Here is a 16,762-nt window from a genome sequence, read left to right as displayed (position 1 = left end):
TATGTATTTTTATATATTATTTAATGATATATATTTATTATTTTAGTATACAATTAATATAAAAATAAAACAAACTCAGCTAATGGAAATAATTTATTTAAATTTAATTAAATCATGAACTAAGGCCAGTTACATGCGTTCAACAAATCTAAATCTAAGTGGCTTATCAGGCAAAGCGAATAACTTGTTAGTACTATTAATATCTGCATAATAATACTCAACTCTGAACTTCTTCAAAACCTGAAAATAAAAATAAAGAATAAGTTATGTGAAACTATTAAAAATTAAATAGAAAGTTGATAGGTACCTTGGAAATCAAAAGTGCAATCTGCATCTCAGCCAATTCCTTAGCAATACATTCTCTAGCCCCATATCCATACGGCATGCAAGCAAAATCTTTTAAATCTTTGTTAATCAATCCCAATTCCGGTTTTAACCATCGCTCCGGCAAAAATTTATGAGCGTCCTCAAAGTGTTCTTCCTTCAGACTACTGATTCTAGTCGCAACCATTACGTGCGTACCTTTTGGAATGGCGTAGTTGTGAATAACCACGTCGTTGTTGGTGATTCTCGTCAAGAAAGGTATCGAAGGTTTCAATCTTAGCACTTCCTTAATGCAAGCCTGCATATACGGCAATTTGTACAGACGTTCCTTTGGAGTATTTTCCTCTTTAGTGAGCTCATCTTGGAGATTTTGTTGGCAACGCGGTGACTTCGACAAGTGGTAGAGCATAAACGCCACTGCGTGAGTTGTTGCATTGACACCCACCAAGAACATGTCTAACACAATGGTTAAAACATCTTCCGGTTTAACACCCTCCTTCAGCAACATAGTTTCAATCAGAGACAAATCTTCAGGTTTCACCTGTTCAGTTTTCGTCTTCAGACAAAACTGCGATCTTTGGATGTGCTTGTCCAGCACTGAAACTACAGAGTCGCAGTTTCTGACCAACGACTTCCACGCAGGTGTCTCCATGAACTTCCATAAATGGAGCCCTAAACAACAATAGTTACGCACTATTCAACGTGCAAAAAATAAATAAGTGATACCTAATTCGCATCTTTGAACAGCATCGCTTGCTCCCTTCAGTCCATTAAGCAAAACGCCTGCATCTGAGGAGCGGGTCAAGCCGCAAGGGTCCAAAAAGCCCAGACGCTCGTTCAACATCGTGGAACACAGACACTCCAAACTCCACTTGTAGATTTCGTCGCGGAACGTTGCGGGCATCTCCAGTTGCCCGTTACGGATCGACATAATACGGAGCAAAAATTCGTCGCAGATTTCATCCACGGCGTCAGCCTGTTTCACAACTGCGTCCTGCAGTGGTCGTTTCAGCAGTTCGCGTCCCTTTTCCCACTCAGTTCCGTTCCTAACTCGAACAAAATTTAAATTATGTACGTTAAAAATTAAGTAAATTGTTTACATTATGAAGAGACCGGTGTGTCGGTACTTCTTAGTGTCGAGACAATACTTCTCGATGCAATCGAGGTTGGCACGCATCGGATAGGCGACCTCGGTGCTGAACAAAATCCTAGCGTGTTCGGGACGGTTAAGGAGTACTAAGTCGCCACCGAACGGACCCCTCAGCCGCACAACCGGCCCGTAAACGACGAAAAACTTGTTGAACAGACCTTGGAAGTACGGGTTGCCCCAGCTCAAAACACTTCCTAAAAACGATGACGTTATTTGGATGTTCAATTATTAATTATTCTGGAAATACTTGCCGAATAGTTTGCCGGCGCTTAAAATGTATTGAATCATTTTGGCAGTCATTTCGGTACCGGCGACAGGGATGACGCTCCATAGTTTCGAGAGCAGATACAAGGATATCGGTCCGGGAATGTCGTCGAAGGATGCGACGCTCGAGGGACGGAACACCTGTTTTTCCATATCGAGTTTGATCCTCGGCGTGGTTGGCGTTATCGGATTGACGAACGGCTGCGTTTGCCGATTTATGGACGGTTCTAGAGGTGAACATGTGTAATATTAACATTAAGGAACAGTTAATATCTTTGATAAATCATTGATTGTTGAATCATGTGTGAAATTTTTGAGTAAAGATTGAAGATTTTTGATACAATAATACAACCTTCATATTATATTCAATTACATTTAATTAAAATATATAAAAAACTTATAGATTTAACTTAATTTTCTTACCAATAGTATCCCTTGATGAAACGTCATCAGCTTTTGTCACTTCTGCGGCGAAATTTCGCCTCGTAACTATTCTAAGATTTATTCTTTTTACTAAGCTTAACTTGTGAAGCAACATCTTAAACTAGGAAACCTTTTACAGATGATAATTAATCGTAAATTTATTATAATTTTAAGAGGCCGAAAATTGGAATACTTACAGACAGTGATATTTCACTCTGACTAATATTGACAGTTAAATGCATGGCCATCTTTATAAAGTTTATATTTTGTTATATTGTTAAATTTTATAGATACAGGGTATTAAGGAAATAAGTGCCGAAAATTTAGTCAAAGGTTAAGCTCGTTAAAAGAAATAACTTTCTTAAATACTTTTTTTTGAAAAATTTCTATTTTGGATAGTATAAGTCGAGAAGGGTGCAATGATATCTGCAAACAATTGTTTTCAAATGTCAAGTGTTCTGTTTGAACATTCTATGTCATATTTTTGCGAGTCTAACCCCGCCAAATACAAAAATAAAAAACTTATTATAATAAAATTTATATATTACAAATACATTTAATATAAAATCATTTTCCAGTATTTTTTAAACTAGTAAAAACCTTTGTACATCTTAAATTTAAACACAGTTCTGATATAAAATTGCTAATATAAGTATCTTTTTCAGTTTTCTTGCTTTCAAACAATATCACAACATAAATATTTGGCTCAACTGTTGATAAAATATAGGTACACTGCCCCTGTGGGCTGAACTCATAAATTATTTTGTCAATGTTCATTAACTCTTCAGTTGAGTCTGAAATTATCTTTAAAATGGTTTCCAACTGTGGGGGACTCCTCTGCAAAATAAGCAATAAACAATTTGAAATTATAAATTGACTAAATTAACTTACTGGTGGGTAAGAGACAATTATTGGAAAACTGTCATAATCAGTGGTATCACAACTAACTTGATTGTCTGACAGTAAAATAACACAGGCTGCATCATATTTCCTTTGAAAAGTAACCATCCTGAAACAACACATTTAAATACAACCCAAAACAAACCAACTAACATACTTTTGATAATGATCATGCAACAGTTTTGAACATAACTGCCTCATATCCACTGGAGTAGTCTGTTGTGCCAGTGTGTCATGAAAATACAGACTGAATTTACTAAGGACTGTCCCTTTTAGTTTCTGCAACCACTGAAACAAGCTAGGCAAAGCATTGTTCTTGAAAACCAGCCCCAGTTTCTTCCATGATTCCCTGCATTGCATTTTGCTTTCCCATGCAGCCAGTCTTGTGTGTGCTCCATGCACTAATGCTAGTGAAGGCAGAAACTGCAACCTTTGGAGTTCAGTCAATGCTTTGAACAACTGTTCCAGGATTTCACATTCCAAAGTGAAGACAGCCTTGGCAGGTATTAAGGCAATGTCTGTGAATTCCAGACAATATTTTTCCATCAGTTCTTGTATGTTTGTAAGGATTTCAGTGTACTTTAATTGTCTGTTCACTCCCATATTGTAAATCTTTTCATAAAGGTCTATGAGGTTAATTCTGGCACTGATGAATTGTGAAATGTTTTTACAGTAATTTTGCACTCTTTTGTCCAATATACTTGTTCTGCAACTGTCCTCGATTTTTTTCAGGTCGTTTTTAAGAGATTCATAGACTGATCTTAGAGAATTCTGTAAAAAAATAACATTTTTATCCAATATGATTAATTATGTACAATTACATACATCTTTTCTTAAAAAACTCTTGTGTTTAGTTTGTAAGAATCCAATGTCAATGTAACTTTTCTCAGCTAATGCAAGTTGTTGTAAAAGGTTAAGAAAATTGCTCCAGGTGGATGCTGGGCTCTTTGGTTCTTTTTCTTTTTCCTAAATAAATAACATATTGTACAATTTTGAATATTTATGCTATAATATACAAAAGTGAATATACTAACGACATGTTCTTTGGCCCTATCGAAGCACAATTGGGATACGTGCGTAAAGTATGTGTGCAAAAACTCGTCATCCTTCTCCATTTTTATTTTTCACAAGATTTTGTAAACAAGGACAAAAAATATAAACATAAAAACCTGGACACATATTTGAACTATTTTATTAAAACGCTCTCATTAACTACAAGTAGTTGGTTTGTGGGTAGTTCCATTGAACGTATAATAGTTATAATGTACCCACGTGTTTACAAAAATGTGTTAGATATTAAACTTAAATACTTATAATTAAAGTTCTAAACAGTTTTAACAATGGAAGACAATAGGAAACAGAAGGCTTTTAGTGGTTTAAATCCGTGGATTGTACGACAGTGCGCAACAATCGGTATGTTTCACACGTACTTTAATAAGCAAGTTATTAAAAGCCAGTTACATTTTAGGGGTAAAGGATCCAACTCCGATTCAGGTCAATTGCATCCCAGAAATCCTAAAAGGACGCGATTGTATCGGAGCGGCTAAAACAGGCAGCGGTAAAACGTTGGCCTTCGCTTTACCCATCATTCAAAAACTATGTGAAGATCCTTATGGAATATATGCATTGATTCTGACTCCAACAAGAGAACTGGCCTATCAAATAGCCGATCAGTTTGCCGTAATCGGCAAGCCCATGAATCTCAAACATTGTGTGGTTGTGGGTGGTGTAGACATGGTGGCACAAGGACAGGAATTATCTAAAAAGCCTCACATTGTGGTTGCAACTCCAGGACGTCTTGCTGATCATTTGGAGAGTTGCAGCACTTTTACATTGTCCAAGATAAAATTTCTAGTACTGGATGAAGCTGACAGACTCTTGGGTGGACACTTTGATGACCAGATTAAAACAATATTTACTGCCCTGCCTAAAACAAGGCAGAACTTGTTCTTCTCTGCCACAATTACAGACACATTACAAAAATTGAAAACAGTTACAGGCAGGGACTGCTTTTTATATGAGGCACCTGCGGAAGTGGCAACAGTAGAACAGCTAGAACAACACTATGTTCTGTGTCCTAAAGATGTCAAAGATGCATATTTGGTAGAAGTTATAAGAACATACAGAGCAACCAATCAAACAGGCAATATAATGATATTTACAGATACATGTAGAAATTGTCAAGTTTTATCTATGACTTTAAATGAAGTGGGATTTGAAAATGTGGCCCTTCATGCCATGATACCACAATCACAAAGATTAGGAGCTTTAAATAGGTTTAAGAGTAACACAGTTAAAATGCTTATTGCAACGGATGTTGCAAGCAGAGGTTTGGACATTCCCACAGTGCAACTGGTAGTTAATCACATGGTACCCAAAGTACCAAAGGAGTATATTCATAGAGTAGGTAGGACTGCTCGTGCTGGTAGGGGTGGAAAAGCCATCACTTTGGTTACCCCTTATGATATTCCTTTGTTGCAAGCTATTGAAGAACATATTAAAATGAAACTGACTGAATTTAAACTTGATGGTTAGTAAATTGTAATATCACTTTATTCCAATTAATAATTATATTTCTTTACAGACAGTGAAGTGGGGAAGATCTTCACCCAGATTTCAGTCACTAAAAGTGAAGCCTACATTCAGTTGGATGAGAAGGATTTCTATGAGAAAAAGATGATAAATAAAAGGAAAAAATGGATATTAGAAGGCTTAGATCCTGATGAAGAGGAAGAAAAATTATTGAATAAGAGAAAAAAGTTGAAAAAATCTAAGAAGAAAAAGAAACAAAAAGTTGAGGAATATACAGATAATAAAACGGAAGATAATAATGTTAATGTTGATACAAATGAAGAAAATAAATAATTTTATCTTAGTTTTATTTTATGAGATACCACTAAATTATACCTTTTTATGAAAACAAGTCTTATTTGCTAAAAATGCTATATATGGGAAAGTAAATAAAAATTTATTATTAATTGAAAGCTTACTTTATTACTTAACAACTGTACGAATTCACACAAACTTTATGCAGTACAATCTAAATAAGCAATTTTTACTGAAACTGTACTATATAAACAACACCAAATAGCTAACGTAACTGAATTACATAACATGAACGTACGGGAGTTACGTCAACTTTACAATCGTATGTAACAAGAAACTGAACACAGCAATTATCGGTGTACATTTTTTGTGTGAAAATGTATAATAAAAATATGCTTTACCACACAATCACAATTAACAAGTCGATTTATCCTATACAAATCCCTAATCGTAAGTCATGGTAATATATTTACTTGTTGGTGCCGTTAAATATTCTTGTTTTAGATACATTTGTACTTAATGGCTACATTTAAAAATAGTTAATTTGAAACACGAGATACGGAACTGTTATATGCAATTGTGTGTTCGATAAAACAGCAAACAATTCGTTTCACAAGCTTACACTAAACATGAATTGAACAAACAAAATAATTTATAAACTATGTATATTAAAAACACTGTATCAACATTTTTTATATTGTCTTTTTAATGATTTGATCCCATTTTAAATCGATAATACAAAAACGTATACACTCAATTTTAAACATTTACGTTACTCTTCAAATTCTCATCAAAACATCCTAAGTTACAGTGTTCTTAATAATAATAAATTAATAAGAAACTTATTTAAACATTTACACCTGTTTGCCATAATTGGATACATAACTAACCATACTGTTCACAAAGGGAATGCCATGTTTTCATATCTTTACTATGTGGATTTATCGATTTTTTTGTAAAATATAATTTGGGAATAAATGAAATAAAACAAAAAATGTCATGTATAAAATTCGTGTTGACGATTTCTTATTAAATTGTTCTGTAGTGTTTTTAATTAAAATGCTAGCTTTGCGAAACTATTAACTTAAGACTACAGTACAATTTAATACAATAATAAAAATATAAAACTTAAATTATAAAATAAAATAATACACAAATTCGAATCGTTTAAAATAGTCAATCTAAATATCTTTGAATATTTATGCCTTAGGATTGATGTAAAAGGATTTCTGATAAATAAACAAACAAATAAATATAACGTAAAATCATTTCGGATATGTAAAATTCGTGTTGCTGCCGACAGAAAACATTTCACACACACTCCTAGGCCTGAGAGATTCAACTTGAAAGTCGTAATTCCATGGAAAAATATAGAGATTCTGATCTGAACGAGCGACCATCTCCTTCGTCCGTGAACAAGTAATAATATAATTAACAAACACAACATACAAGTTTTATAACAAACTCAGAAATGAGACTCCTAATTCATCGGTCGCAGGAGAGGCCAGTACTGATTCGGGCATTCGAGGCTAGAACAGTCTAGGACTGTGCAGCCCACTAGTCAGATGGTCCAGTTCAGGATTGTGACTCGTTCCCGGTGTACCCCAATCGTGCAATCCTTGTTGTGTGGCCAGACGGTGCGTTAATCTGTGTGCTATCGAAAATCCTCCGCTTCCCTCCAACTGGGTCAGAACTATGATGACCTACAACAAAATATCCATTATGAGAACAAGTAATTATACAAAAACTCGTAAGTAAATACCTGTCTTGTAAGAGGGGGAACAGAATCGACTGTTTTGAGCGTGCCCCTTGTTGAAACGACGTTGTAGCTCTCTTGACAATCGCACTTGACATGTATCCACTTGTTTTCGTGCCTATTTTCTACCATAACGACTAAACCTGCCCACCCTTTAGTTAAATAATAGGCGGTCATACCTTCTCTTCCCTCATGTCTTTGGCCTCTTGCTAAAGTTAATGAGATAATAGCATCTGCTAATATTCCACCTGGGGGCGTCATCTGATCAGCTAAAATCTTTTTCGAGCTGTGGATCGCCAGCACATATCTAAAACGGACATTTTAAATAATGATCTGAGGCAATGACAGTGATAATTACCTAGGAAATTGTGTGAGATCTTCCAACCCCGTGTGCCAGTGGTTGAAGGCGAGGGGCGCGACAATATATTCGCCGGCTTCTAACATTTTGTTGCAACCTACGAAACCACGAACCTGTCTTTTGCTATGTTCCACCAAACTGCCGATGTTAGAGCCGTTTCTGGCCTTAAAGAGTACAACACAAAGATCCAGCTGCGAACGCTGGGATTTTTCCGACTTCCTCTGTCCCTCCTTAAAATAATGAAGAAAAAATTAATATGAATGAAAAAAATATTAGGTACTAGAGGCTTCTCTGATCGTATTTATAAAAAAAATGAATAGGACTAACAATAGTTTTATGAGATTAGAACTTTTATTTTAAAATATAAGAGATATACTACTTTAGTTCAAGTGTATGAGTAATTTGAATCTTAACCTCTCCAATCGTAAAAAGTTGTTTAATTGTTTAAGATAGTATATGGATAGTATGAGTTTCTGATAAGCATTTTAAAACACACGAATTTCTGAGATGCATGATGATAACATTATTAAATTACAGATTCTGTTATCAATTCTCTATTGGAAAAACTTCTACAATTATAAATCAGATAAAAACTATTAAAAAAACCTACTTGAAATAGTGTAAAATCGACTTCGGTAGGTTCGAGAACCGTGAGCAGGATACAAGATAGGTGCTTCTGCGAAGCTTGAGGTGGCAGTATTCCGGTCAGTCGAACTTCGCTCCAACCGTTGCGAACTTTACAAATATCAATGCAGTCGAAGTACTTTAAAACATCCGGGAACGAGATCCAGAACGTTCCATCTTCCGAACCGTCCGGTATTAACTCCTGTCTTAGCCGTCTGGTCCATAATTCGGAGCTGTCGCTCCAGTCGCCCTTCCAAACGAAGTGTCCCCAGGGATTGCGCAGTTTTAACAGGCGATTACCGTCCAAATCGCGGACGTCGAGCAAGGAATAAGCGTGACGGGGTCTTAAACCTTTGGAATGGTACTCTACTTCGTCCACTTTCATATTGCCACCACCGCAGGAGGCTCCCATCAAAAACAACGCTTGTCTTGACGAAAGTAACCTGTGCACAATACGAACAATTACTTTATACAATTCACAGAGAAACAAATTGAATGCGTACTGTGCCCAAATGAGATCCGTGTCTAATTCCTCCTCCGCAGGCGCAGGAATCGATGACGCCTGCAGCGGAATGCTCTCGCACGGCGCCCCGGTCAGCGTAGCCAAACCTTCGATTGCTCGTCCGGACACCAGCGCCTCGTAACAGCCATGTATCTTGGCGACTGCCTTCTCGATCAGCGGCACCCACAACTGTTTTCGCTTCGCCTGCGAGTAGAAGAGGTGACCGCGTTTATCACATGGGAAGTAGTCGTCGACGAGGACCGTAGTCCAGTGGCCGTCCTTGCACAATCGCACCTGATAGACACCCTGAGGGCAGAAGTCACGGGTCACGAGCACGGCCCGCACCAGGTCCTCGCGTTCGGCCAGGACCGCTAAGGCACTCAATAACCAACAGTTTCCCAAAACACCTAAAAAGTGATTTTTATTACCATTTACATATTTAAATTAAAACTAATAAATGAAGGGTGTTGTTGATCTATTTTAATTTGTTTCTCAGAAAATTGAATGTCCTTGAGTATAGGACGTCATAAATTTGTTGTTACAGATTGACTACTATATTTATGCAAATTTATCTGGATTAAATTCGGATAAACAGATAAAAATATTGTTAACACGTAAATCATTATCTGAGATAAAATATTTGTTCCAACAAAATGTACCTGGAAATACTAAAATATATAATCGTACAAAAAAAAAAAACGATTTAATAGTATATTAATTAAATACTTTGGATTACAAAAAACTATTGCAATAGTTAGATAAAAAGCAGTAAAACACTTAATCTAATAATCTAATTTTACCTTGAGAGATATCGGAAGGCTGCGGTCGACGAAACACGGCCCAGGGCAGGTCGTCGTCTTCGTCGACGACTATGTCCCTCAGTCTTTTCCATTTAACGGTGTGCGAGTCCTTCACCTCGCCGGGATTATAATACAAACTGCTAGGCTGCGGCGGAAACGTGTCGTCTATGTAACTCTGTTTCTTTAACTTACAATACCTACACAGTAAATAAAAATTTGTATTTTTTCTATTAAACAATTTTTTAATTTAGAAATAACATTGATTTTTTTTCATTTATTAGATGTTTAAACGTGTGATTTTACCTCACAATATAATTCCAATGTTTATTCGCGAGTTCTTCTTCAGTCAGTCGGGCGGGCTCCTCGGGCGGTTGGGGGTTGGCGCGTCCCTGCACCATGCCGCTCGCCACGTTGGGATCGTCGCGCAGCCTGCCGCACATATCACAGACAACTTGGGACTTGGTATTCTCGAACGTGCAGACCGCACAGTGCCAGGCCGCGGCGGCACCCCCAAACGGCGGTCCTGCCGCCCCGTCCCCATCCGACGCCAAGTTCATCACGAGTCCGGAGGCACGATGGGCCGCCTTCTGGTTGTGGTGGTTGTGATGGTGATGGTTGTGGTGGTGATGGTTGCGGGACTGGGCCGTCTTGCACACGTGCTTCCTGCCGCCCTGCTGTGAAACCATCACAATGAACAATAGTCGAGGTCGTGAATTGGATTAACTTACTGTGTGTCTGGGCGAGGGACTTCTAGCCGGCACCGGCACCTCCAACAACATCTTCTCCGCCTTGCACGCCTTACAGACACTCGTGCTCAGTGGATTCTTCAGCGTGCATTTGCCGCACGTCCAAAACTCGCCCTTTCGTAGGGTGGCGTCTCCGCCCAATGTGACCGATCGCAGTTTCGATCCGCAACATGCCTCGCAGATCAACGAGCGGCCGCTGTTGACCAGGGTGCATTTCTTGCACGTCCATTTCTGGTCCTCGACCGGTTCATCGATCGACGTGGAAGGCAACAGGAAGTCGTCCTCGAGGCCCTGGTCGAGGGTCGCGATCGGTACTGGGAGATTCAAACGTTCCAAAGGCCTAAATTATACAAATTAACATTTAAACTAGTAGAAAATGAATTACAATTTTTTAATTTTCATATTCATCAGTAAGTTAATAAAACACATACACATAAAAAATTGACATGGTAGCACTGGTAAACTAACTTATTAAACATCGCACAACAAAACTGCGTATACAACTGAATTTAATATACATAATCAGATCCCTATATATTATCCTATTCAATATTATCAGCAGATGCGGTTACTATCAAGATTATTCTGTCCTTGAGTGTTCTTTATTTATTTTATAATAGTAATTATGCATTAAATTATAATATTTCATAGTATAATTAATGAATAAAAAATTAATGAACATTGATTATTATAAAGATTTTTTATTACATTATAATAGCAGAATAATTTCGAATAGGTTACTAACATCCATAAAATAAATTTTTAATATAACAGCAAGTTGTATAAAACAAGTGTAGCCTCAGGGTGGATCCACCTTGCCGTGGTCCTGAGGGAAGCTAACGGATCCAACCCAGCAAGACCAATCCTTCTGCAGGAAGATCTCGCATCTTCCTCAGATTGGTCTTGCTCTTTCCGAACCAGTTGACAGGAGACTGGCATCTACGCCAGCCTTACGTCTTCTGGTTCAGCTCACCCGCGTATGCTTAGCATATACGTTTCACGCTGGGTTTATGATCTTCGGGATCGGTACCCGGAGAGGGGTTTTCTCTATTCTGATTTTCCCCTCTCGGTAAAAAAAAGGGCACAGTAATAGACTTTCAATAAAGCATCAAAAACTACAAACGACAACTTAATTTCTGATTAATTTTGTTTTTATAAAAAAAAAAAAATAAAATGTATACATGGATCTATTCATAGTTCGTTTTTTAGTGGTATCAATAAATTACTAATTTGGAGATTGTATAATTGTAGAATAGAATATTCGATTCAACAGCAAAATATAAAGAATAATGGAACAAACAACTTTCAACAAATTATTAAGAAATAAAAGGACGAATATTAGTTTAAATTATGAAATTTTCCGATAAAAATCATGGAAAGATTAATAAATATTTGAAGACGGATTATTCACAAAATTATATATTATATTTTAATTATGAAAGCGATAAAAGCGACTCACCTTTAAGTATACCATAGATATTAGCCTATGAGTGTACTAAAGATTACTTTTTATATTTTATTTTGTGTAAGTGCCATAAATTAATAGATAAGTCAATTTTCAATTCAATTAAAAAACTAATACATTTTAGCCAAAAACTTAAAAATCCGAAATCTAAAAGTCTTACAGGGCGGTGATGGAGGAGGAGTTCGATCGGTCTTCGGTCACGGTGATCGTGGTGGGCTGGTTGAGGGAGGGCTGACCCCTGTGGTGGCGACAGATCACGCACTTCTCGCTGTCAAAGTGGTTGTAGGCGAACGAACACTGTCTGCACGTCCAACGTCTCTCGTTCAGGGACCACGTCGTCGCGGCGCCGCTACTCTGTTTCAAAGCTTGCATTCTAATAAAATAAAAAAACACAATGAAGGGATAATCAGGCAATTAATAGGCGAACAATTACATTTTCTCGTGCTGTTCGGCGTCGAAGTCCATGTTCTTCTTGTGGTCGCTGACTACGCTGTCGTTTTCGTAGAAGTTCATCGAACGGGCGCGTTCCGGTTCCGAAATTCCGATGTATGTGTAGAGGGTTTCGTTGCCGCCAGCGGGGCCGCCCTCACCTACTGTTATATCGCTCACGCTCCTGTTCAAGTTTATGCCCCTGTAAAAAGATATCGAAAGGAGTTAAAGCAAGGAAATTAAAAATTTATTGTTATCAGGAATAATATATTTTTTAAAACCAGATAAACCAATTACAATTAAAACAGTCAATTAAAATAGCATAATTAATTAATTGAAACTTCACTGAAAAATCAGATGTAATTAAGTAAACAGTAAAAGACAATTATTATATAATACACAAACAACTTTACTACTTACAAATGTTTTTAAAGGCGTTGAGGTTATGGGTTTCCTACATACAACTTTATACAGACTGTTTAGTCTTAACAAATTAAGAATTTGCACAAACTTACAATATCAATTCTGCAATTATATAAATATCATTTTTCACACTAACGGCTCCTAAAATTTAACAAAATTGTATAGACTTAAAATAATTATCTTCGCTTGATAAGTGAATGGAAATTAAAACCGCAAGGCTGGAGACTTAGACTAAATAGCACTTTTCAAATTCCAACGGTTTAAACGGTTTAAATTAAAAAATAAATAATATTAAATATTATATAAAATATTTACATTTAACATATTTGTGAAAATAATAAATTTATTAATGTTTATGATGTTTAAAGATGTACAACATTAAACGTAAATATCGAACACCCTGTATAAAATTTGGTTTATATATATAACGGTCCTTAATTAACGTATATGACAAAATTGATTTTTGCAAGATTAAAATTGGTGGCTTTAGATACATTTTATTTAGACAATCAATCTATTAAAATTTTTGAAAAAAAATAATAACTCAATAACTATTGGGTTTAGGTATAGGACATTGTATAGTCAATTTAATTACAATTACACGCAGATATTTAAAATCCAAAAATATACGGGGTGTTTTATTGTAAATAACAAAGTTGGTCACCTCCAATGAAACCGGAAACGAAATATTGTTCAAAATGAATTAAAATATAATATATATACACTAAATATTTTATATTGAAAGAAAATAATATTTATTATTAATATCAATTATAATAATATTATTGTTACTCGTTTAAACATAAATAATTACGTTTTTTTTAATAAGAATATAAAAAGATTAGTCTCTTACCTTACTCTGCCGCCGACCGAGTCCATCGTGTGCTGTATGTCGGTCATCGAGGCGCTCGATTTGGGCGGATAGGCGGTCGCGTTCGCCTGCAGCATCTCGGTGTCAAGGCTACGCCTGTTCAGGTTCGGAATGTGCACATTCTGGCCAGAAATTTCCGACAACGAGCGACGATAGGGATTGAGGACGAGCGACCCGGCGCCCGGGGGCTGATTGGCGCCTCCGGGCGCGTTCCTCAGAGCCTCGTTGTCCGCCCAATTATCCACCTTTTACAAAACATTTATTTTGATTTTAAAATTTGGAAACTTCATTTACAAATTAATATCAATGTGATTGTGTATAAAATTGTATAGTATATTTTATTCCCTACAAGATTTATTAAGCAACGACCATTGTTGCCATTCGCCCAAAGTTGGTACTAATTTTAAAAAATTTAAATTAAAATAAAGTATATTACTAAGATTGATTTATTAACATTTAAAAGCCTTATATACTTTTCATATTATGGTAGATAATTATTTGAATAGCCACTGCATTAACAATATTATTTCAGTTAAAACTGTGGCATTTTCAATTGCAAATACTCGGAAATCGTATTACTCATAAACAATTAATAAATTTCCGTGTTTTCAATATTACCCAGTGGGATTAATTTAACATGACACCGATATTGATTATTTAAAATCGCGTTTGAAACGTTTACGAAGGACTATTTTATTACCCATTTTTTTAAATCGACTAAACAACGTAATATAAAATATGTTAACTCGCACAACGTTTTTTATTTCAAATCGATTTTTATAATCGACACGTTAATTTAAATGTCGTGTGACAATTGTATTATATTTGTTGTCAATGACTGTGTTTTAAGGATTATAAATTGTTAATAAGCATACAATATGTATCTAAAAATTTTAGAATGCATTTTATGACATTTATGTTGACCCACTTTTTAAGCTTTTGGAGAACGTGTGGAATTGATTCGTTTTTTTTTGTTATGATGTGTCGCAATGACTATCGACATATTAATTAAGGGTCCCACGATTTCTATAAATAGTCGACGTTTTGTTGTAAAGTATTAATGCGTCTCGCGGAAACGTTCAACTTGCTACATCTTTATCTTTATTGGTCATTTAATATCGATCCGCATTCTGACCGACAAACATTAAATTTTATTAACTGTCTGTCTGTGTTTGATGTTAATTAAGGGCAATTAAACACTTGTGTGTCAATACAAATTAAACTGTTTCATTTATACACATTAAGAGAGATTAATGAGAACAGTCATTTAAAAAATAATAAAACAAAGTAATTTTATTAAAACTTCTTTGGAACTGCCTTCTTTCATTTCTTCTACTTTTATATATTAAATAGGTTGAATATTTTAATAATTATTCCATTATAAAATGTGATAAAACATGTGAGTGAGAATGAAGAGCTGTCCAGTTGATCTTCATTGGTGTGAAATAAAAAACCAGAGACACCAAATTAAAAAAAAGTAAAGTAAAAACAGGAAGAACTCTAGAACTTCCAAGAAAAAGGAAAATGGTGTGCCAAAAAAAGAAAACATGCCCATGCATGAAACGAAACCAAAAAAAATCAATGTTAAAGTAACCAGAAAGTTCTAAATCATCCAGTTACCTTAATTATGACACTGGGACTGACATTGCTATTGAAATCAGGCGAGTACGGAGATTCGCACGCCTCGCAAACAACGAAACTGGGACCGTTGAGGAGTGTGCACCTTTTGCACGTCCACGTGCCCGTCGGTATTGCACTGTTCACCGTCCACATGTAATTGTGTCCGATCGTGTCTCTGTTTATGCCGCTGGCCGTCGTGCGAATATTCGGTGGCGGCTGACCATCTATCTGGTCCTTTTGGGCGATGTTGCAGCTGTAGCTCTGTATGTTGGACAGCGTCCTCTGGCACTTGCAGATGTACGTGCAGTTTTTGCATGGAGAGCGGGCCACGTTCATCATAGTTAACGGGCTGTCACACAGGATGCATGTGTCCGATGTGGATGTGTAGGAGAGGTTGCAGGCGCTACAATAGGATGGAGACAGGTTGAGGTTGGGCAGACTTGCGGAATGTTGCGGCTGTTTGTTTATCTCCGTCGAGCTAAAACAACGCAACTGTTTTTATGTTTCAAGCCGTCGTTATTGATCACCAGCTGAGTGATGGTGTTGCTGCTGCTGGTGGTGCACCTACTTTCTCTGTTTGAGGGGGCGCAGTCTCCTCACGACGGTGCAGCTCTCCACGAAAAAATGGTTCTCCTCAGCGTCCCCGTTCGCGTCTTTGTTCTGTCTGTGGCGGCCGCAGCGTATGCATTTCGGACGCTCGGTCGGATTTATGAGGCTGCACGCGACGCAGTGCCACTGTAGCACGGAGGCGATAGCACCCATGACAACAGGCACATGGTTGCTCGGCGGTGCCCGTTCAAAACACAACGGTGTCAATCCGGATCAGCTGATTTCTGGCCGAGGTGAAGTGTTTTTCAAAACATTCGGCCATATTGACGTGACAAAGGGCGCAAGCGTTTTTATCGTCACTTTCACAAAAGATAAGCAACTGAGATTACACCTTTCGTGTACTAAGGATTGCATATCCACATTACATAATCTTTGCATTAATCATAATAAGTTTTTGTTAATTTTTAAAAAAGTACTTAACTTTAAAAAAGTACTTATTTAAAACAGCATGAATAAATGTTTAAAAGAAAATTTTACTAAAATATAATTTCAAATTATTATTTATTATAAACAAAAATAGCTTAACTTAATAATTCAACCTCAAATTAAGACTAGTTATTTTCACTTTGAACAGTTACTGAACTTTCAACAAGGAATTAATTATATTCATAATATGAATAAACACATTGATATTGGAATTAAATAAACAAAAGTTAAATAATTGTTATTATT

General features: G+C 36.4%; 4 protein-coding genes across 4 annotated transcripts; 1 reads left to right on the top strand and 3 right to left on the bottom strand.

Annotated features, from left to right (window-relative positions):
- Positions 1-80: 80 nt before the first annotated feature.
- Positions 81-2,381, bottom strand: LOC109598164 (probable cytochrome P450 49a1). Its single transcript, XM_049970081.1, has 7 exons — positions 2,359-2,381; positions 2,162-2,291; positions 1,722-1,965; positions 1,425-1,664; positions 1,051-1,370; positions 308-996; positions 81-240 (listed from the first exon to the last, which is right to left on the bottom strand). Exons 2-7 carry the CDS (start codon positions 2,274-2,276, stop codon positions 130-132), a joined length of 1,719 nt encoding a protein of 572 aa, XP_049826038.1. The 5' UTR covers positions 2,277-2,291; positions 2,359-2,381; the 3' UTR covers positions 81-129.
- Positions 2,382-2,689: 308 nt separating this feature from the next.
- Positions 2,690-4,230, bottom strand: LOC109598170 (KICSTOR subunit 2-like). The gene is made up of 5 exons (XM_020014016.2): positions 4,096-4,230; positions 3,887-4,027; positions 3,219-3,832; positions 3,053-3,170; positions 2,690-2,998 (listed from the first exon to the last, which is right to left on the bottom strand). Exons 1-5 carry the CDS (start codon positions 4,174-4,176, stop codon positions 2,729-2,731), a joined length of 1,224 nt encoding a protein of 407 aa, XP_019869575.1. The 5' UTR covers positions 4,177-4,230; the 3' UTR covers positions 2,690-2,728.
- Positions 4,231-4,318: 88 nt separating this feature from the next.
- On the top strand, positions 4,319-5,929 carry LOC109598167 (probable ATP-dependent RNA helicase DDX49). The gene is made up of 3 exons (XM_020014012.2): positions 4,319-4,474; positions 4,530-5,591; positions 5,646-5,929. Exons 1-3 carry the CDS (start codon positions 4,402-4,404, stop codon positions 5,924-5,926), a joined length of 1,416 nt encoding a protein of 471 aa, XP_019869571.1. The 5' UTR covers positions 4,319-4,401; the 3' UTR covers positions 5,927-5,929.
- Positions 5,930-6,884: 955 nt separating this feature from the next.
- On the bottom strand, positions 6,885-16,352 carry LOC109598190 (calpain-D). The gene is made up of 13 exons (XM_020014042.2): positions 16,050-16,352; positions 15,482-15,959; positions 13,844-14,106; positions 12,572-12,769; positions 12,299-12,511; positions 10,656-11,013; positions 10,231-10,601; positions 9,928-10,124; positions 9,129-9,534; positions 8,612-9,068; positions 8,002-8,231; positions 7,650-7,950; positions 6,885-7,590 (listed from the first exon to the last, which is right to left on the bottom strand). Exons 1-13 carry the CDS (start codon positions 16,241-16,243, stop codon positions 7,417-7,419), a joined length of 3,840 nt encoding a protein of 1,279 aa, XP_019869601.1. The 5' UTR covers positions 16,244-16,352; the 3' UTR covers positions 6,885-7,416.
- Positions 16,353-16,762: the final 410 nt, after the last annotated feature.

This window comes from Aethina tumida, chromosome 7, assembly GCF_024364675.1.
Source record: "Aethina tumida isolate Nest 87 chromosome 7, icAetTumi1.1, whole genome shotgun sequence".
NCBI classification, from domain to species: Eukaryota; Metazoa; Arthropoda; class Insecta; order Coleoptera; family Nitidulidae; genus Aethina; species Aethina tumida.
Note: the sequence above shows the minus strand (reverse complement) of the source record. Positions and strands in the feature narration are given on the sequence as shown.

Coding starts and splice junctions, on each gene's coding strand:
- LOC109598164 (XM_049970081.1), bottom strand. CDS start 2,276: ATGTTGCTTCACAAGTTAAGCTTAGTAAAAAGAATAAATCTTAGAATA. Junction 1,665..1,721: donor GCCGGCAAACTATTCGGCAA/GTATTTCCAGAA, acceptor GTTTTTAGGAAG/TGTTTTGAGCTGGGGCAACC. Junction 997..1,050: donor TGTTCAAAGATGCGAATTAG/GTATCACTTATT, acceptor ATTGTTGTTTAG/GGCTCCATTTATGGAAGTTC.
- LOC109598167 (XM_020014012.2), top strand. CDS start 4,402: ATGGAAGACAATAGGAAACAGAAGGCTTTTAGTGGTTTAAATCCGTGG. Junction 4,475..4,529: donor ACGACAGTGCGCAACAATCG/GTATGTTTCACA, acceptor GTTACATTTTAG/GGGTAAAGGATCCAACTCCG. Junction 5,592..5,645: donor GACTGAATTTAAACTTGATG/GTTAGTAAATTG, acceptor ATTTCTTTACAG/ACAGTGAAGTGGGGAAGATC.
- LOC109598190 (XM_020014042.2), bottom strand. CDS start 16,243: ATGGGTGCTATCGCCTCCGTGCTACAGTGGCACTGCGTCGCGTGCAGC. Junction 9,535..9,927: donor GCCTTCCGATATCTCTCAAG/GTAAAATTAGAT, acceptor ATCACTTTTTAG/GTGTTTTGGGAAACTGTTGG. Junction 7,591..7,649: donor TTCCCCCTCTTACAAGACAG/GTATTTACTTAC, acceptor ATTTTGTTGTAG/GTCATCATAGTTCTGACCCA.
- LOC109598170 (XM_020014016.2), bottom strand. CDS start 4,176: ATGGAGAAGGATGACGAGTTTTTGCACACATACTTTACGCACGTATCC. Junction 4,028..4,095: donor ATAGGGCCAAAGAACATGTC/GTTAGTATATTC, acceptor TTATTTATTTAG/GAAAAAGAAAAAGAACCAAA. Junction 3,171..3,218: donor TTGCATGATCATTATCAAAA/GTATGTTAGTTG, acceptor GTGTTGTTTCAG/GATGGTTACTTTTCAAAGGA.